This window comes from Aythya fuligula, chromosome 1, assembly GCF_009819795.1.
Source record: "Aythya fuligula isolate bAytFul2 chromosome 1, bAytFul2.pri, whole genome shotgun sequence".
Taxonomy (NCBI): Eukaryota; Metazoa; Chordata; class Aves; order Anseriformes; family Anatidae; genus Aythya; species Aythya fuligula.
In genome coordinates, this window is record NC_045559.1 from 113166750 (window position 1) to 113188839 (window position 22090).

At 36.8% G+C, this 22090-nt stretch overlaps 1 protein-coding gene across 2 annotated transcripts in view; it reads right to left on the minus strand.

Annotated features, from left to right (window-relative positions):
• The window catches only part of ERG (ETS transcription factor ERG), a 65797-nt gene extending 47456 nt beyond the window's left edge, over positions 1-18341 (minus strand). For both annotated transcript variants that reach the window (XM_032208019.1, XM_032208018.1), the window contains exon 1: positions 18242-18341. In XM_032208019.1, coding sequence (XP_032063910.1) covers positions 18242-18259 — 18 coding nt within the window. In that variant the 5' untranslated portion in view covers positions 18260-18341. The remainder of the gene's footprint in view (positions 1-18241) is intronic.
• Between the last annotated feature and the right edge of the window lie 3749 nt (positions 18342-22090).

The window sequence follows — 22090 nt, forward strand, 5'->3', positions numbered from 1 at the left end:
TCCTGGTATTCAGTAAACCAAGAAAGCCCATACACTAAACTCCCACAGGTACAATACATATCACTTGTTGAGACACATATGATAAAAGTCAGTGATAAATGTCACTGTGCCATTTTTAAATCTTGTTTCCGTATTTGGGTTGTCAAGGATATAAAAGCAGAAAGAAAAGAATAAAAATAAGTAAGGAAACAAACTGTTTAGTCCTTGCTGTCCATGATGATTATGCAAGAAAGAAACATTTGTAGAAACAACAGAACAACTGGATCACATTTTCCCAAATCATGAATCTGACTGGCTTTCAAATCTTTGGGTAGGGATACACTGTTTTTGCAGGGAAAAAACGTGGTTTCCTTGTTCCTTCTGTTGATAAAAGATGCAAAAACATAGAGCTTCCAATCACCTACAGTCCAAAACTCTACCTCATGTCACCAAGACCTGTCATTACCATGGAAGAAGTATGCCACAGAGGAGATACAGGCCAAAATATATGCCATGATGTGCTGATTTCCTATTGTGGACTCCATGGCACTGCAGCAAAAAGGGTATTTCAACTGCCTCAATAGTATTTGCTAACTGTGAATGTTATGCAGTGCTAGATGCAACCCCAGACTCTGCTATCTTGGGTACTGCACTAGGGCAAAGCAGACCTCATCACAAAATGCTTGCAACTAATGCAGGAGTGACACAAGCTGAGGGAAATGGATACAAAGCACAAGTTAAGTGCATAGTGTGACCAATGTGATTGTCATGGCTGTGCCAAGGATTATTCTTCAATTTGAATGAACTATGCAGAAGATAAAAAATAAATAAATAAATACTATGCAAGACTAGCAAAAAATCGAGTGGCAGTGAGGAGAAAAGACTGAGAAAGCGGGAAGGCAGAGCAAAGACCACTTCAGCACAAACTGGAGCAAACCCAGCTGAAACCATAAATGTGACTCATTTCTGCCCTGTCTCCTTCTGCAGTTGCTTTCACTCGCTCTGCTTGTCTCCCTCTCTTTGTCAGCTTCAAGGTGGCAAGGGGGAAACAGGACTGATCCCTACACATTTTGATGCCCTTGAGCTGCCTAGGACAATCCCTGAACCTCATGGTGGGGAGAACATGACAGAGTGAATGCAATGTGCAGTACCAACGGCAATCCCCTGTATTCCCCTTTCAGCCCAAACCCTTCCAGCTATAGATGTCCATGCAATGTCCCTCCATGATCCTGCTTGGAAAATTCCCTAATGCAACATATTCCACTGATGGAAGGAGAGCTCTCACTCATCATATACAGAACCTTCCTGCTCTTCTGCAATGTTGGGGCTTGGTTTTTGATAATATCAGCAGATGCCAGCAGCTGAGGTAAGCTGAAACTGCAGTAAATTGATAAGAACACTTGGCATGAGAGCAGGAAGGTGGGCTTTTTATGCTTTGTTTTCCTTATGAGATCCTGACAGACTGAAGACTGGATTTTGACCAAGGAAAATTCTTAGTGTTTTTTAATATACCATTCAACTCACTTGAACATATCCAGCTAATGAGGCTTTTGTAGTTGTAGGTGTTTGGTACATTTGCAAGTGAAATTATGATGCTCACATACATGTAGGTACCTAGCCTTAGTTATCCAGGCTTGAACTACACATCTGTCCAAAGCATGAATTCCTCCAGACCATAATTCTGCAGCTAGCTGAATATAAACTGATTGCTGAGGATTTCCAACATTACCTTTACCAAATAAAAATTGATTTAAAATCACTCAATGGAAACTAATTTTGCTTCATCAGAGTTAATAGAAACATGCAATTGATTTTACTAAGAAAACAGTATCTCTTCTGAATATTTTTTAAATATATGAAAGTTTTCCAAACTGTTTTCTTATGAGATACTCCTAGTAAGACTGAAATCTAAAACAGATCTCTAAAAACCAACTCTTTTGTGAGAATATGGAAAACAGATCTAAGGCTTCAGGAAGATTTTTGCTTCCTCATGTTGAGTATTTCATCACTGACCAGGCATGTTTTAAGGCTGTTCATTACCCTCCGAAGCTTCAATATGCAATCACAACTGGGGGGAAAGTGTTTACTAGAAACATGTTAAATTCCTGCCACATCTTGTATTCTACTTTCAGTATAATCAGGATTTGTATTTTTGGTATACTAGTTATTACATTTGTGACACACTCACAAATAATCTTTAAAAACAGTTATTTGAAAATTCAGTTTTTATATATGCCATTTTCAAAGTTCAGAGTTCCTGATTCTGTATTTCTAGTACAATCCTTGGGGATATTTTCCTAACTTTCATGATACTTATTAGGTGTTAGTGAGGTCATCAATTCTTGCAAAGCAAACTATGTTACTCACTTCAAAACTTAATAGTTAAATTATGCATTCCACACTGATTTTTTTATATCAGCATTCTTATTGATATAAATGGAAGTATTTGTAAATAAGAGATAGCAGCCCTTAATTTATAGATATTTTTGAAAGCACCAGAACAACTTCAGTATTAACTGAGCCATGTAACAGCCTAGCAAATTTGGCAGCTGAATATTACAATGTCTCATTTCATGCTGGATTAGAAGTGCTGAGAGGCTAGTAATGACACCAGTTCAGTGGGAAATAGAGAAACTCTGAAAATCACAATGAAAGTGTCTCAGGATAGGAACCTGGAAATAAAAAGCAGCTGTTTTCATAGAATCATAGAACCATAGAACCATAGAATCATAGAATGGCTTGTGTTGGAAGGGACCTTAACGATCAGCTTGCTTTTTTTTTTTTTTTTTTTTTTTTTCCTATATACGCAGTGATTTTTTCAAGTCACACAAAGATGTCACACATCTTCTCAAAGATGTGTGGATATAACTGAAAAAGACTGACTTCTTGTCTTCTGCCCTAATCATTAGCCGCCAGACCATGAACTTGCTCTGATTCATCCCTGCTACATAACTCTCTGTTGCCATTGGCCTTACAATATGGTAATTAAAACAGGAAAAAAAAAAAAAAAAAAAAAAAAAAAAAAAAAAAAAACATGGTATCTAGCCAGCAACTGCCAGGGCGATTAGCATGCTACTGATCACACAAACAGAAATGTTTTGGACTACGAGTTTTTTTGGTTTGGTTTTTTTGTTTGGTCTGCTATATTCTCATCATTCTGATTGATTATTTTATTACTTTATTTTATTTTTTATTTTATTTTAATTTCCATATAAACAGGTCACTCAACAGTATTTCATCAACTGAGACAAACTGTATTTCTGGTAGAAAGGGGTGCAGGATGGTTCTAGGAGACAGACTGAAACTAGTTCTATCCTTTGGACACATGCATAGAAGTTGAAGGCAACTCAGGGTTATACAAAGAAGAGAAAAGACAATGTCATTGGAAGAAAGAAAGAAGGAAAGAAGGAAAGAAGGAAAGAAGGAAAGAAGGAAAGAAAGAAAGAAGGAAAGAAAGAAGGAAAGAAAGAAGGAAAGAAAGAAGGAAGGAAGGAAGGAAGGAAGGAAGGAAGGAAGGAAGGAAGGAAGGAAGGAAGGAAGGAAGGAAGGAAGGAAGGAAGGAAGGAAGGAAGGAAAGAAAGAAAGAAAGAAAGAAAGAAAGAAAGAAAGAAAGAAAGAAAGAAAGAAAGAAAGAAAGAAAGAAAGAAAGAGAAAGAAAGAAGGAAAGAAGGAAAGAAGGAAAGAAGGAAAGAAGGAAAGAAAGAAAGAAAGAAAGAAAGAAAGAAAGAAAGAAAGAAAGAAAGAAAGAAAGAAAAAGAAAGAAAGAAAGAAAGAAAGAAAGAAAGAAAGAAAGAAAGAAAGAAAGAAAAAGAAAGGAAGAAAGAAAGAAAGAAAGAAAGAAAGAAAGAAAGAAAGAAAGAAAGAAAGAAAGAAAGAAAGAAAGAAAAAGAAAGGAAGAAAGAAAGGAAGAAAAAGAAAGAAAAAGGAAGGGAGGGAGGGAGGGAGGGAGGGAGGGAGGTAGGGAGGGAGGAAGGAAGGAAGGAAGGAAGGAAGGAAGGAAGGAAGGAAGGAAGGAAGGAAGGAGTCCTAAAGGAGATAAAGAAATTCAGAGAAGGAAACAAGGCGGATGACCAAGGCTGAAGTCTGTGAGACTGGAGAATTCTGTTGGTACCCAGAGCACTGGGAAGTTATGGACTGCAAGAAAGTCAACCAGAGAAACTGAAAGCTAGGTAACGTTCATGAGGACTTTGGTGTGAAAGAGATATCCACAGTGACTTCAATTTATATGAGAGGCCATTGGTTAACCTTGGTAAATCTCAGAGTATGGAGAGAAATAATGGTCAAGTTTTTTTCTGAACAAAATATAACTCTAAAACATTATTAATTTTCACTTTGAGATACATTTTGACAATGGGTAAGTGAATTGACAGGCTGTAGAAAGCTTAGAATGTGAATTAGAAACGAATACGAAAAGAGCAAAATTAAAAAAAAAAAAAAAAAGAAAAAAAAAAAGAAAAGGACACAGTCTCAGAGGAATGGATGCTTCAGTTGCAAGCTTCTGCACTGAATTTCTTCCATCACCCAAAAGAGGATAGAATCAGCATGTTGGGTCAGTTGAATTTGCAAGTAGTCTTGTGTGAATTCCTGACATGCCTTTTTCTAAGCCTTTTTCTAAATGACGTGTAATAAGGACAATGCATTTGCATGTTTAAACCAAGGACTCCTTCTTGTGTATTACTTCCACAGCTGTGCTAAGACCAGAAGAGACATTGCATCCTTTAGAACAGAGAGGTGACTTGTTCTGCCATTTGCTAGGCATATTACACTCTAGAACAAGTAGGAAAGTTCTTATCTTTACCTAGACACAACTTTTCTGAAAAGAATAGCATTTTCTCTTTGCAGAGGGCAGCAAATCCACTTATTTGGTGGTAGTGAGCTCCCAAGTATTGCAGTGCCCTTTTCTCAGAATCTTTGCCAGGCTGCAGCTGAAGAGTACAATAATGTTCATGGCTTAGGCCCAATCACAATTAATAAAAGATGCTCTTGGTCTTTGCACACAAAAAGGATTTTGACAATTGCCCACTGTTCTGTAAAGCAAATGAAAATTTTTGCTCTTACTTTGAGCTTTGGTGCTCCCTGCATTTCTCTAAATCACTGGAATAATCAGGGGTCATTGTTGCTGTTTTGCCTAGGACCTCTTTGCTGGCAAAGCTATACCTTTTTGGAAGTTTTGTCTTCTGTCCTCCCTTGCTTGGCCACATTCTTACTTATTTACACAAGTATGGTGATTGTAATTGGTCTCCAAAGTACTGAGGTTTTGAGTTTATATCCATTGTCATGAAAATTCAGAGTATAATGTTTTTGTTTTTCTTTCCTCCCAGTGTCCCCTGTATGCTAAGCTTATTGACAGTTTCAAAAAACCTCAGTTAGTCATCCTTGGGATACTTCATGACTGAAAGTATTTCCTTTGCAGATTTTCTTTTCCCTCTTTTCATTATTGTTTTTATCAACATTGACCTCTACTCACTATTATCACCTCACTTGCTTATGCAGTAGATTGTAAATTATTTTGGATGAACGTGCACATTGATAAAAAGTACATCAAAGTACTGAGGTTTTGAGTTTATGTTCATTGTCATGAAAATTCAGAGTTATCAAACTTGCTTTTTAACAGCAGTAGTGGACAAATTTCATGTCCTTACTGAACCTTAGGTTCCTTTGCACCTAACTTCTAGACTCAAATGAAAACCTAAGAGTTGTTAGCTTCCAATTCATAAAATAAAATAAATAAAATAAAATAAAATAAAATAAAATAAAATAAAATAAAATAAAATAAAATAAAATAAAATAAAATAAAATAAAATAAAATAAAATAAAATAAAATCATAGCCCAATGTAATGAGAACAAGAAAAAGTCTTTAAAATGTGAAATTCTATGTTTAAAAAGTAGATAAGAAAGTGAAAAATACAACATGTTATTTCCTGAAATTTCATTATTTTTAAGCTGATGTCATCACCTCTTGCATTCTGAATTCTAAATATCTTTTACTGACAAAAATAATAAAATTCTTTCCTGTCACCTTAATTTGAATATTGTGTCCCACTACTCACAACCTGTGCTTTGAAACTGCCCTGTAGAACCTTTCTGTAACATTTTCCTGATCTTCTTACTGGACCTTCTGAATTTCTTGGAATCCTTCTCTTTTCATTAGGGAAGGGAAGAGCAGAGCAGCCAGAAAAAAAAATAGGAAAACAGTGCCTTGGAGTTAATAGACACCGCACTTAATACTAACCATTCTTGAAAGGTCTACCAGACCTTTCAATCAATCTACAGTGTCATTAAAACATTCAAGCTCCATAAATTGCAATATTGGGAGGGAAAATTGCCACTAGTATATAGAGCTCCATTGTATTTACTTGTGAGATATTTGTGATGATTACAAACATCAAATATTTTCTGATATAAAAACAACAACAACAACAACAATAAGATGAAGGTTATGTGAATTATAACACAGAAATTATGTTTATGCAATAGGTTAGATGAACAGCTTTAAGTAATTACAGCTTCAGGAGAAAGCCTTAATATAAGACATCTGATGGCAAGAATCCATCTGAATACCAATTTACAAACTAGAAACATGATCAAAAATGTTTGGTTCATTATTTGTATTAATTAAAAAGTATGCTATAAATTTCCAGCTTAGTGAGGGTTCATCTGCATTCAACCTTTAGACAAGGTTCTCACTTTGCATGAGATCTACCTCCACACCTGACACGTCAAGACCTATGTAGTAGTAACACCATGTATAGCCCCCTTAAGAAGGGGGTAAGCCATATCCAAGTGGTGTATGTAGTTCTTCTGCAGGGCCTCTGCCCTGTAATGAGTTCAGCCCTGTCACACAAAAGCATTTGAAGTTTTTAAGTCAGGCATTAGAAACAGAGAGTATTTAATAGCAATGTACTTTGGATCTGCCTCCTGGCTTTTAAGCCTTTGGTGTAGAATCTATAGTACCAGAGAGTCTTTGTAAATGGAAACTGAGGTCTTCAGGCATTCATAAAATTTAAGAAACTGGTATTTAAAAAAACCCTAAGTATCACAAGACTCCTGATAAAAATTGTGAGAGTTGGCAAGACTTGCATCCTCTGCGAGGCAGCTGAGACTTACAGAGATTGAGGCCAAACAAAACCTCTAGGAAAGAGGAAAACAGCCCTGTGAAGGCTCAGAAGAGAAACATACTTGGGACTGAATTTGCTGTGGTCTAGATTCTAAAACCTTAGATTAAGTATGTGATGCAGGTGTGAAAAAAAAAGTGAATCTGGGGACCACTGGGCTGTAACATTCCTGTTAATTTTAAAGGACCTGGCACTGTTATGGAGAAAAAATAATGCAGAATGATGGCCAGTGATTTGCACATAATTTTAAAGATTGTGCTATACTTCAAAATATTATAAATGTCTATTCGAATGCATTAAAAAAAGTCATCATCATCAAATCTGCAACAGACTTGCAGTATGTTAGCGGCAATATTTTATCTGAAGTATGTCATTGATACCCACGTGAAAAAAAATCTAATGTAAAACCATCAAACAAAAGGTCTGAAGACTTTAAAAGGGAGAAGAGTTATTAATCTGGAAAACAAAAACAGTCTCTGTTTCAGTATAGTAAAGGAAGGAGGGAAAATATCAGAGAGGAATTGGAAAATGGCAGCTTTCAAGCATTTGGGCTAATTAAGTCTACACATTGGGAGAATGATACAAGAAAGAAGAGTACAGCAAAGCTTTTTTATCCAAATTAATCTCTTGAGTGACTGTTTTTCTTCAACTCACAATTATATTATTTTAGTGACCAAAGTCTTTTTCTAAGAAACTGTTTAAAATTTATTTATTTATTATTTATTTATTTATTTTTACTTTTTCTGGAAAGGTACTATTGACTATTTGTTATTTATTTATTTATTATTTTTTCCCACAGCACTGAAAGCAGATAACTGGCATAATGTTTCTTTTCAATTTTGAGTAAATTCATCTTCAAAAATCCATCCAAAGCCTCACTGGGCAGAAGCAGTGGGAACTCTATAGTGGTTCAGCACTTTAGAAAATCAAGAGCCTTATTCAAGGCTCTAAGCAGAGATTTAACAATCTAACCTGATGAACCCTTTTTTTTTTGGAAAATTTCAACCTGGCCCATTTAAAGACTCCTCTGGCAGAAAGCACCAGTGATTTAGTTGGGATTGTAAAGATTTACTATGCACTTTTCCTATCTTATTAGAACCAGTAATGGAATCCACTTACTTGAATTTCTTTGGCTCTGAATACATACTGTTGAATAGTTTATGAAGTTGACATCCAGAGGTTAAATTCCTGTCTACCTTTCATTTCAGCATTATAGCTGTAGCAAGTATATTTCCTTAAAACTTGTGGATTCTAAATCACGGAAAAAATATTTTTAATCTCACCGATATTTAAAAAAAAAACAAAAGCCACACACTAGGAATTCAACAGTAAAGTTATTAGACTACTTTGATGATTAAAAGAAAATTAAGAAAATATTGGGTTTGTAGATAAAATGTGCCTTTAAAAAAAAAAAAAAAAAAAAAAACTATTTTTGTGTAATTTTTTAGTTCTGCTAAATGTTTATAAAATAAACTAAAAACAAAGACTTTCATTGAAACATTTTCAAGAGAATAACTTGGCTAATACTACTAATACATACTTTCATTCTTCTCACTATGTAGCAGCCCCTTCTGCATGCAAATATGAATGATTTTTGCTGTGTATCTATCAGACAAGGATGGGTTCTGTCTCTAAACTTTTTCTATATTTTCCCTCCAATTTAGTAGAAATAACATGATTTTTTGATGTCTACCTAGACATAAGGCTTCTCTCTATTTAAGCTCTCTAATGCCTTACTTGCTGCAGGTACCTCTGTCCTTACAGGTGTATAAAATATGCTGAATTCATTTTATAAATTTGATAAAATGAAAGTGGGGGCTGTCACCTCACCATTGCAGAGCCCAGGATGATGAAGAGGGTAGGCATGTTCTTAATATAAAACATCAGTGGAACAGCTCCAACACTTTCAGTCTGGCATGGATTTGTGTGGTCTACTGGATCACATCTATCATGACCATTAGATGGATACTGTGCTGTCTGTGACCCTTCACAGAGCTTGCTTTTTTGGCTGGGGCAACCCAGCCTGATCCAAAGTGCAGTGAAGTCAGTGGAGAGACTCAGCACCTTAAACAGACGGAACTGTGCTGATCCAAAGCCAGGACAGGAAACTCTGAGGAAACATAAGAGCTACCCTGTTTGTTGCCTGGAGTATTTGTTTAGTGTTTTGGAATTTACTGACTAAAGCTGCATGGAAGAAACTTGGCGGCCAGAGATATTTGCCAAGTTGTGTTATTTTGGTAGTATCAGAACTCCTGAAATAAACCTAAAACTCCAGTGAGACTTCTGTGTTCATGTCATAGCCTCCTTGAACTCACTCTACCCAACTGCTCAGGATCAACCTGGAGTGTCAGACCTGCTGCAGTCCTGTTTAGTAAGGCAAAATTTTTGTTTAGAACATGATGTGTCCAGTTCTCCTCTCAGTTTACATCCGTCTTCTACCTCTATAGCCTGTTGGATATAGTTGATACAGTTCTGATTTACTCCAACTTAGGAAAAGAGGAAAACTCAACAGACTTTATATAGAGTCCAACAGAAACCCCCTGAAGTTTGAATTTCTTTGAGTGGGCACCGTGTTATATTTCCTATCACTGAAACAAGCATTAACTGAGGTGCCAACATCCATTAGTTAATCAACCAGACAGAAGCATAGTCCTGTGTTCCACACTCAGAAGTGGCTAAAAGTTTTTGTGGCTAAAAGTTTCTGTTGACTAAAAGTTTCAATAAAAATACACTTCTGGAAATTAAAATGCATCACATTTTGAGTAGAGTAGACATGAAAAAATGAGCCTACAGATGATTCAGCTGGAGCTTGTGTCCATTAGGAGGGTTAATACAAATGTTCCTGATTGTTTCTGTTGTTTATGAATCTCGACCTTCAGAACAGCGCTGAAATGTGCTGTCTCCTAAAGATGTTCCCTACCGATATGACACACACTTTGCATTGTTTCATTGCACACAAGCATTAATATCCCAGAGGTAACCCACCCTTCTTTTAACGGCTGGTGACAGGTCCAATGGCTGAGCAAAAATCAGTTGAAGGAAAGGGAAGTCTTGTCGGAAATGAGATTAATCTTGTAACGAGTGTTCAGCCCTGATAACCCATCTGTGCAGAGAACTGCTTTAACTGGAGAGCAATTAACCTTCACCTGACAAGCTCTGTCCAACCGTTATAAACAACATTAAAGGCACAGGATCCCCCGCTTTTTCCCTCTTTATGTAGACTAAACAATCAGATCATGAATTCCATGAAAATGGTACATGCAACTGTGTCTTGATGACAAATCACAGGAAAATTTTGTAAAAGGTAATGGCTGCATGGAAATCATGAAAAAAAAAAAAAAAAGTGTCTGGCCACCACTTTAGTGAGTTGCTCTGATTAGTAAAAATTGAGCATTTCCAAGGGAATACCTTACGCATGAGGAAAGCTGATGTGAATACGCCAAAGACTAACAATAATAAAAATGTATGAAAGTAGATAAGAGCTGGCTAATCACGTCCCAGGGACATTCCTTTCAGGATGGAGTATGTACTTCCCCAACACTGCTGTGAACACAAAGCCAAGGGGCAACTTCCTAGAGCTTCTTCACCCATGGCCTTGTGGAAGTTACTTATCACAACTAGATTCAACTGGAAGAACCCATCTTAAGGAACTGGGCTTTTGGGTCAGGTCCCCACAGGACCAGATCTCCTGTCTGACAGCCAGTGTTCCAAGCAATGTGTTCACTTCGTTCTTTGAAGAGTCATTAAATCTACCCTGATTCCAGCCTGATAGACCAAAACACAGTTAAATATCTGCTTCCGCCCCCCCCCCCCCTTCAGTAGCCTAAGGAAATAACTGAACGTGGGTCTGTTCTTCAAAGATGAAAAGGAATGATCTATGAAAAGCCACAATAGCAAAGTACTACTCAACTCTACAGGGAAAGGCTGAGATACTGATCTCAGTCACAGCGGCAGAAACCTGGAGTGATTCCATGGGAGTCATTGGCAGAACAACGAACAATATTTGGGCTGAGCTCATGAATAACTTGGGTGAAAGCCTGTCCCTAGTCAAGCCATTGGCCAAATATTTTTGACTTCATTTTGGCCAATTTCACTTCAGGTTTCCTAAATCCTCATTCATTCTATTCACATGCCTGAAAGCAATTACTCTGAAGTTACAATTAACAGTGGAGGTTTTCTGTCTTTGTTTACTTTTCTTTTGTTCTAGGTTTCTCTTGTTCTTACCAGAAGTTTAAATGTACAGCTTAGTCATGGTTTTATTTCTGTGTGCAGTGAAGCAAAATTTCCATTTCAGTTATTTTGTTTGAATATATATGTCAGTGCGAATTGCAAGAGATGGCCATGACTCTTTAATATCCAGAATATGGTATTTGTTGGAGTACACCTCAAGTGCTAGTGAAACATATATTTTATTTGATTATGCATACAAATAAGGAAAGGATGAAGGCAATAAGCACGAAGATGGGGGAAGGTTGCTTACTCTTAATCTGACAAAATAACTTTGTCTGTTGAACCATCTTAATTTGTAGTATCATAAAATGCAGGGCCACCTTTAATACCATTGCAGAAAAAAAAAAAAAAAAAAAAAAGAGAGAAGAATATATTTCATAGTCCAATGTATTGGTTCTAAACTTTTACACAAACAGATTTTTTGTACTGTGGCCTGTGGCTTACATGTTTAAATAGTAACAGGTAGAACATTAACTTTATATTAAGCAAGAAGGGCTTAGATCTTTTCAGTGAATTAGACATTAACAGATAGGAAGTTCCTATTGAAAGCATTTCCTGTATTGGTAGTCCCTGATTTTGGCAACTTATCTTAGTAGGAAATGAATGCAGGAAGTATCTGTCTACAGACTCTTTATCATCAAGGTAATTGCTGTGGCAGCATTTTACTGTTTATCAAGGTAATAAACATATAGTCTAAAAAAAGATGTTTTTCAACTTTAAGGAATGAAGTTTAAAAAAAAATCTTATGGGCTAGCATTGTCTTTATGCAAAATCTTCCATGTAGAATTTATATACTGCCACTTGTTTCTCTCCACACAGCTGTAATTAGGCATTTGTCGCATGAAACGTTTCCCTTTCCAAGTGTCATTACAGCTCCTATAACCTAAGGAAGAGGAGTGCAAGTCCACACTCTTGTAGCTTTTTTCCCCAGTTATAACACTGTTTCTTTGTATCTTGCTATCTGATCTCTATTAAGTCAGGTAGTTCTTCCACTTCCTGTAAACAGCTACTCACCACTCCTTCCTTCAGGTATTTGCATATAACCAGTCCTTGTAATTTGTTACTCTATTTCCTTCCCATCTTTCAGGCACTGCTTAATCAGACAAAACATGCATTTCACTCAGCAAGTTGAATCTTTTCCTAGTGCGAAAGGGTTAACATCAGCCTAGTGACACCAACAGTTGCAATACACACTCCAAATAAACATACCATGCAAGTGAAGGGTATGTTGAATCATATTGAATCATATGCCTCCCTTACATTTATTAATTTCCAAAACCTATTTGAAAGACCATTTGTCTGGTCCATTGTACAGGGACAATCACTTGGTGTGTCCTTCAGACTAGCTTTAGAAAAATTGCTATACCTCATTGCTATTTTTTTTTCTTTTTAATGTTTTGATTGTCATTTTATTAATTTCATTTTGAAACAAATTAGATTTATGACATGATAATTACCAGAGCTGTCAATCACTTATTTGAACACAGTAGTATTTTGTTGTTGCTGTTGTTTACTTGCTTGTTTTTGTTTTTGTTTTTTAAATTACTAATATTTCCTGGTTATTATCAACAATTAACCAATGTCTCATGGTTTTAATAATGCTACTATCTGCACAGTAAAAATCATCATCCTGGTAGCTAAGCATGCACTGGAAGGAAAGAAATAACTTCCTTGTGATACAGGATTGCAACCTGAATCTCCTGATTCAGACTGGGATTTGAACTGAATTTTCAGTTCCTGGTTTCACCTGGTTTCAGATGGTTCCTGAAACAGCTTATCCCTCTGTTCACTGAGGTGAGCTGTTTTTACAGTCCCTCTTTTAAGGATGGGGTGAGGGGGATTAGAGGAGTCAGGGAATAAACTGAGGGACACGGCACTATCCAACCTCAGTCAGGCTTCTTAGCAACATTTTAAATAAACCCTGCAACCATAAAGACAGATACATCCTTTAAGGAAATAATTGATTCCTTTTCCAATAAGTGCTTTGGAGTTTTTGTATTGTTGTCTGTTTTGAACACAGGAAAATTTCTTCTATAATACACAAACAGGACAGCAGGATGACAAGCAGAACACATGCACATTTTGTCAGACCCTGGGCTTTTTATTACTGGCAACATGAAAAAAGGCTGGCATTTCTCTACCATAGAATTATTTAACAAAGGAAATTAATTTTTAACTAGTTAATAATGAATCTGATAGAAGTCATGTTCCAGTCAATGGATTTTATTTATTTATTTTTTAATTTGACAAGGTTTGGAGCTACATGTGATACTCCCTACTATATCACTTTTACTTTGCTTAAATTGGTAATACAAGTAATACAAACCACATTCTTCTATTTCTTTTCTTCACTTTACTGATTTTCAAAATAATTCTGCTGGCTTGATGTAGAAACTTACATTAAGAAGCCTATTTTCTTGTGAGTGAAGAGCATTATATATTTTTACTGGATTATGAACTGTCACATGGAAAATAAATATCTTCTTTCGGCAACAACATTTGTTAGAAATACTTTAGTATTTATCTTTCAGCAACTCATTCTCCAAGAGCACTAGATTCTTTAAATGTTATTTCTGAAAGACCTTTTTTAACTCATGGACCATACTGAAAAACATTTTGTTAAGAGATAATATAGTTCTTGTTAAGAAACAAACAAATAAGCCAACCAACCCAGACAGTCAAACATACACATCTTCCAGCTGTTGTTCCTTGCCTGGGGACTTACTTCTGGAAAGCAAGATCCTTATATTGGAGTCAGTTTTGGCTTATGTAGCCACAAACCAGCTTAAGTTAAATGACTGATGATTAAAAGCAAAAGAAAATAAAACAAAAATCCCCCAAATATCTTCTGTTCTTGTATGACTATTTTTTTACTCAAAATTTTACTTTTATGTTTAAGTCAGAAATAATGTTTTACCTGGAAATAACTACAGGTCTGACTCTACCACCTTTATTGAGACAAAATCTTCTTGAAATTGGTGGAAACTTTGAATTAAGAAGATCAGGCTAAGTGGTTTAAAGCACTCTTTCTACTCTTTGTTTTTGATTTATCAGAGCTCTTAGATGTGCGCTTGGTTTTAAGAACGTAGTGCTATAACACCAAAGCCAATTGAAGTATTTACAGTCTTAAAGTTAAGTACACCATTGAATCACTTCATAACTGAGATGAGAACAAATCAGAAAAATCTTCATTTTTTTATTATTATTATTTTTAATGCAAGGAACAAAAGTACAAATTGCTGCATTAGTTCTATTAACCTCAGTGCAGATGCAGTTCTTTAAACAGACTTGAACATTTCCATATGCCAAGAACAGGGTTTTTTAAGTGCTTTCAGCTTCCCTTGATTTGGAAATATTTGAATGAGTACTTAAACTTTAAAAAGAAAGTGAGAGAAAAGTAATACTATAGAGAGAAGCACAGATTAAGATTTCTCATAAAAAAATCTCACCACTATGCTTATATGTTCCTTTAATCAGTATTTCCATACACTTTCAAGCTTTAGAAACCACAATGATTCTCCTGCCCTTTATCACGGACACAGACTTTCTCCCAGAGAGCACAGCTTCCACACAAACTTTACATTAGAAATCAATAATGAAGGGGGAACATATTTAATAGTAAATTAGAGTAAAATAAATATTTCCAAGTGTAATCAATTAGTTTTTGCAAAGTCAAGATAATGTACTAAATAGCTTTTCTAAAAATAAGTGTAATTGTACTGGCAAGCAGGGAAAAAAAATATAACAAGGTATGCTACATGGCAAGGAAATATAATTCCAGTTGTATTTTTCTATTTCATGTTCTTTCCTTCACTATCAGATAATGGCAAAAGCCAAAATGACTTTCAGGACAAGTATTTTTACTTTATACCAAGGTAAAGTGTAAGTAATTTTTGCTTCATTATAAAACAACAACAACAACAACCAAACAAAAAAAAACAACAGAGAAACAAAGACAGATGCCTTATTCAGAAGCCACGATGTTTTCTAAAATTGTGTTTACTATAACTATAGGGACGCTTATAATTAGCATTGCTGTATTGATTCAACAGTCTTCAGCTTCAGGGCTCTGCACCTTCGTGTTACTGCACACATCTGCCAGGTGCTGCTTGTGCCAGAAGAAAACATGTCACCTTAGCACTGAAATCCTGACCGCTAGACTTCCCCCTCTTGAAAAAAGCCCTTTTTCAAGCCTTTGAATGCCAGAAAAATGTCACAGTGAGATTAACTCTACTACAGCAGGTAGATAGCAGTGAATACATTAGAAATACAAGCCTCCTAACTGTGTGCAGAAACTCAGACACCGCTTGCAGAGGCACAACCACCTTTCCTCTCTGCAATTTCTTAAGCCATTCCCCAGGGATCTGACTGTGCTCCAGTGACACAGTGGGGTCCCTGGCTGAGTGAGGTGGCCCCTCGACTTGTGGCAAGCAGTCTGGGAGGTGATCTGCTCACCTGCCAGTACACATCATGGAGGAGCAGAAGGGGCCCCAAAGCTTACACTAATGTTTGGCTTCAGCAACCTGTCCCAGTTAAGCCAGTCCAGTTTCCCATTGGTCCTGAATGCAGGTTTGTGACAGGAGAAGAAAGAACTAAGCAGCATTAGGGGAGGCTACCTTTGCATGTGTGTAAATCTGGTGCAATTTCTACCTGGTTATGAACAACCACAACCCAATTTTCAGAAGTACTGACTCCATGGCTTCTCTAAAGACAAGAGTGGGTTCCTGGTGCAGAGATCCCACAGGAGGTTTCCCACCTCCCCTGGTCATAGCCTGGTGGCTGGGCTGCCCCTTGCTGGCAAGCAGCACAGGCCATTATTTTGAAATTGCAGAAACATCAGCGAAATCATATTACATAACAGTTTAGCAAAAGCACAAGCACTCTCTTGGCCTTCAGATGGAAATTCTTTATTTCAGAAACCTCTCAGTTACATTACTTCTTTATGTACTCAGTATAGAAGAGGAATTGAATCTCTTTGAACTGGCTTAGCCTCATGTCAAAGTACATTTCCTGCACCTAGAGTGCAAAGCACCTGTCATTTCTTTACAGTCATTTTACAATTTACACTTGCATAAATAAAATCCTTGCTTCAGAATACAAGGCCTTCCCAACCCTTTGGGTGCCGAAATCCACAACAATTTGGGGTGCAGATTTTAGTCTGCAGAATTCACACTCCCAGATGAGGAGACCAAAGTGTACATTTTTCCACTCAGGAGGCTTTGCTGCCTGCATTGCATTAACAGGTTGCACAATACACAACTGCACACAATATCTTCTCATCATGCTGTTAGGTGAAGGTGAAATAGCAATGATGAGATATTGTTTATAATCACCTATTACAATTAAACAAATAGAAAATGTCAAATATATATACATATATGCTCCTCAAAGCGTACGTAGTATCTAATCTCATTGTGACATTATTTTTGAAGAAAAAAATCCCATCAGCACTGAGAGTGCATTCTGTTTAATAGACACCAAAAAGCTCTCAGCACATAGCTCTTTCTTTCATCAATGCAATTCTTGCCTCCCTGAACCTTGAGATTCTCATAGAGAGCCTGATCCTGTCCTGTCCTGTGTGCTCTGAAATGCACAGTAAAACCAAAGGGAATTCAACTGTTTCAGGAGCTATTTAGCAAAACAGATACTAGACAGCAATGCAGAGTAGATTCAGATCTTTGTTTCTATAGATAGCCTCTCAAAAGCATCAGCGATTACAAAAATAGAAGGTTCATTATTCTTCTTAACCACATTGTCTTCAGGCAAGACTTTCAGAATTTGAAAACTATAACAAATAGCATCCTATGATCTTTAAAATTTTAACAACTATGCAGAAGTTACTGAGAAATCAAACTTCAGCTCCACTTAGCTAATGGCCAGCACCGCTGCCATTCCATATCTCTTACTAAATCTCTGGCATAATCAGAAAAGTATAAAAATACACAATACCATGAAGAGAACAAATACCTTGATCCCAAATCTGATAATAAAGTGCTGCTGAGTCCTCACTGTACCTCACATGCTGTTTTGCTCTTTACGCGAAATTAGTTTCACTATCGCAAAACATTTAGTTGAAGTTACACTTCTGCAATTAATCACAGCTATTGTTATATCTATAACTGCTATCTGTTGCAAAACAGAAAGAAGCAAAAGCTCCAATAGATAGACATTTAGATTTTCTCCAGTTTCTAAGTGACACAACCTGAAAAACTCAGCAAAACATTTCTTAAAACAAAAAACAAACAAACAATAACAACAAAAAAAAGCCACACACTAAACATGCACTGAGATAAATTCATAAGCCGACATGATAATTTTATTGTCCAAAAAATTAAAAGAAAAAGAACACACCTATAAGATCTTGCCGCCACTATTAAAATAACCTTACAAAAAGTCTTGAGTATCAGTCTAGAGTTTCTAGAAAAGCACATCATTAACATCTGCAGGACATGGAAAGAAGAGCTGGTGCCTCATTCCCGCTTGCTAGTATTTGTGTCCCCATCAACACGAGAAACATTTAAAAGTATCCAAAAGGCTAGTACTCTTAGGAACCCTTTTTTTTTCCTTTCGGTGCACACCCTCTCCCCTTCTGGCAGTCCGCAAACACATCCAAGTTGTCAGAATGATACCTATAAGAAATTTCAGAAGCTCTCATAAAAGGGCTTCGCATATGCAATCCACAGCACTGAACAGTGAATTTAAAAAACCCAATTTTTTTTCCGAGTTTCAAGTTTTTAAGCCTTGCGGATGGTTGGAGTAGGAAAAAGGAAATTTACTAGGCAGTACAAAGGAAATCTTGTTGTCCTCTATTGTGGCAGTGGGGGTGTTGCCCAATTCTAACTTATCTAGGTTGATAAAGGAAACCAAAGACCACGCTACTGAAAAAAAATCCAACAAAAAGGTACCCCTTTCTTACCTTAATAGTGCTTGCCATAATGTGATCAAGATTATTGATCCCTAATAATTGCTAATAATAATTATTGCTTCGCTCTGACCAGAAAGAAGTTTTGATGAGGTTGTTTAGAGCGGATGAGATTGTGCTAACTCTGGGAAATGAAGTCAGCCAATGGCAGGAAGAGGTTTCTATTGGTCCTGGCCACTGCAGCTCGAAGAAACAGGATATTTGGGAGTGAAGAGATAAGAGTCCTAAAACAATGTTGTTTTTCTTGATGATATGTGACTAAAATCTTTTTTTTTTTTTCCCTAGCAAAAAAAGTCTACTGCCTGTGACTGCCTAGGCAGGTGTGATATGATGTGCAGTAAGTGTTACATGCCACTCTGAGGCAGGATGCAGATGTCAGCTGAAATGGGCCACATTCGGCGCGGGTTTCAAGCAGTGTGCTCACTGGGGAATTGCTGATTCAGGGCCACAGCCAGACTGGGTATAAGTGGGGGTATCTCCAAATATGTTAATGCAGTCTAGCCGGCTTACACCCCATCTATATTTGTCCATTACAGTCATAACTGGATCTTGGGCTATTGACCCTTTCTAGCCTACCAGATCTAGCACGTTTGTTCTTAGACTAGACGTGAGTAGATTGGTTACAGTAATTTCTTCTCAATACCTCTTTTTCACTGAGGAAAGGAAGCCACAGAAAGACATGCATTTCTTAAACAAATGTCTGAACACCTTAAACAGTCTTACATTGTCCATGCTCTTAGATTAGTTAGTTCACAGCTTTTCCTGCTCTATCCATGCATGAAAATCAGATGGTTTCACTGGTGATTCCCTTCCTGGTTTGAACATGATAGCCATTTTTTATACTATTATATATTTATTTGTCTTTTGTAACAGTTGGCCATTACAGGGCACCCCAAAACTCCAAGCTGTGCAAATAAAATACTGTCCCTGCCCTAGGCCCTTGCTTAGGAATGCTGAACTCCAAAAAAAAAAAAAAAAAAAAAAAAAAAAGAATCTTAAAAAAAAAAAAAAAGGAGAAGAAGAAAGAGATTGGGAATGAGAAAGGCAAAGTGTTTCCACAGTGTCAGGGAGTATAAAAACACACACTCAGAGATCCAGTGCTGGCACAATCCACTTGCTCTTTTAAGTCTTGCAGGATCTTCTGTTTTTGTCAAAGACATGAGAATGTAAAGATTGCAAGCTTTCAGCTGAGGGATAAAGCTTGAGTAGAGGACTCTCAAAAATGTAAAGAAAAAAAATGTCAGAATGTATTACTTCTTAAATAGTCTTGTAATTTTTAAAAGCTGCTCTGACTGTAACTGGCTTCTAATTTTTCAGTACCTGCTCTAACAACATCAAAACATTGGACATTTTATTTGAAAGCACTGCAACACTAGGTAAACAATTCCCACTGTAGCAGGGTCCTGCCCTCTGACCAGGAACTCTGATGGGGTAAAAATAAATAAATAAATAAATAAATAAATAAACAAGTAAGAAATAGTGATGGCTTGTAGTAGAGGTAAATGACCTCATCTTTTCCCAGTGCCTTCCTCTCTTGCTTTTTATGAAAAGAAAAGGAAACCAGAGTGTTTTTCTGTACCTGCTTTTGACTGCCAGCAATTGGTATGCAATTTTTCCAAACAGTACACACTGACAGAGGTGGCAGTATCGTTAAGTCCCAGTTCACTCTTTTCCTCCTATCCTGACCAAAAGAAGGTGAGAGGTAGCCATGCACTCCTCCAGAGCAGCATCTGGAGGACATGAAGCACTACCTACCTGGCACAAAAGTATTTGTCCTTCAGGCGACGGTCCACCTCACATGAGGCAGGGCAAAAAAAAAAGCTCCATCCACCCCCGCTGATGGAAATGGTTCTCTGAGGACCACGTATTGGGAAATCTAAGGACACAGCTTTTGTGCTTGCACAAAAAGCACAGGACCAGTGCAAAATAGGGAGCTGGCAGAGTTATAGTGTGTCACCCAGGTGGGCCTCTCTCCTTGCTCATCTCCAGCTGCTTTGAAGCTTTGGGGCCTCCTCAGCTAGCCCATGGGGCTCTGGGAACCTCAGCAACCTCCAGATGCTAACAGAGAGACTGCAGGCAGCAGGTGCCCTGCTTTTACTTCCTGATCTGGGCTCTGAGGTGTCACAGGATCTATCCCCCTGTACAAGTTTAGCTCGATTTTATAGTTCACTTTAAGGAGCTCTGGTTTCTTCCATTGCAAAGACGATTTCTGTTCTCTTCAGAGCAATCTGAAGCCAGCACTGCTGTGCAATAATTTATGTCCTCTATGAGTTTATTCATATAGATTTGTTTCTTCATATATAAATCCAGTGTTACACTGCTGAATGTCTTCTTGAGGACTACATTCATCAACTTACTGTGTTTCTGCAGAGTAGGTAACTTCTGGTAACTTTCCTATTTTCATTATGAACAGTAAGAAAAGAAAGCAATTTACGATAATTGTATTTCATGGGGATGTTGATTTCCTCCCTTTTCATCTCCAAACAATGAGTAAGTCAGCTAAAAGATTAGAACCTTTTTCTTGAAATTTCAAAGTGTTGTATAATGTTTCAGTTGGGTGACTTCCACTCTAACTAAGCCCATAATATTTATATATATACTTTTTCTTAAATATATTGAGACACTTGAAGTATCCAGCTCTCCAGTGGGTGGGATCTAACAAATTCATTCACAAGCAGGATTTAGTAATGACTCTTCTCCTGCCTGTCTCCATATATACAAACCTCTTGTTGATTTCTGTAGGGCTTTCAGAAGCATAAATCAAGCAATATCAGACTCTGATGAGCTCTTTTATTATTATTACTTGAATTTTACAGAGCTCACAGCCTGGTAAGGCTTTTGCCATTTTAAACTGGCACACATTCTGTGCCAAAGAATTCAACGAAGTTTATTTGACTTTCAAGCTAATACCCGCAGGCAGATTTCTGAGTGCTTACGCTTATGTTGATCCAATTGTGAGGCAGAGCTTTGGCATAGTAAAGAAAGGAAAATATTGGGTTATCAAATCACCATCATCCAGTTGCAAAAGAAAAATAGTACAAACACTTCTACTATTATTCTCTTTTATGCATTTTGTTAAGATTAAATAGAAAGAAAATATGCTTTTGTTATGTTAGGCAACTATGCACTATTGTCTGTAATAATGGTGTATGAGTTTGAAAAAATGTGTCTGTCAACAAACAGAATGAAAACATAAAAAAAGTATTAAAAAGTATTAGAAAGCAACCCAACACTGCTTTTCTCCATAATTTCTCCCTCAAGCTTGTCATCTCAATTTGTCTGGGCTACTTTTTGTTGATTTTTTTTTTTTTTTTACATTCAAGCCTGCACCTAGAAACCACAGCAACAAAACACTGCCTTATCTGCTTAACACTACATATGTCCTTAAGTTTCTTGATCAAAACAAGATTTTTACACATGCTTTAAAGTTACAGCTGTGCACTAGTTCTTTCCTGGATACAGACAGGGTAAAACACTGCTTTGAGTGCCTTCCGTCTTTAGGACTAAAGAGTTCTCTCTTTAAAGAGGAGTTTTATGCACTGGAGACCAAAGACAAATTTAGTTTGACCATGCAAAAGAAGTGATTAAATTGGGTCCTAAAATAAGAAGATGAATTTCCAAAGAAAAAATTGTGCTTGTTGAAGCCTTTATGGGATGTAGCAGAGGTATGTTTAGTATGTCTGTACTCACCTAACGACTAGTAAAATATTTCTCAAGCAACCATTTTTCATGCTATTAGAACTGATCCCACTAACTTTACAAAACAATCAATTCCTCATATTTTTTATATCATATGTGCTGGAGTATTAGGATGTGGGAAATATATTACAGTATTCCCTATGT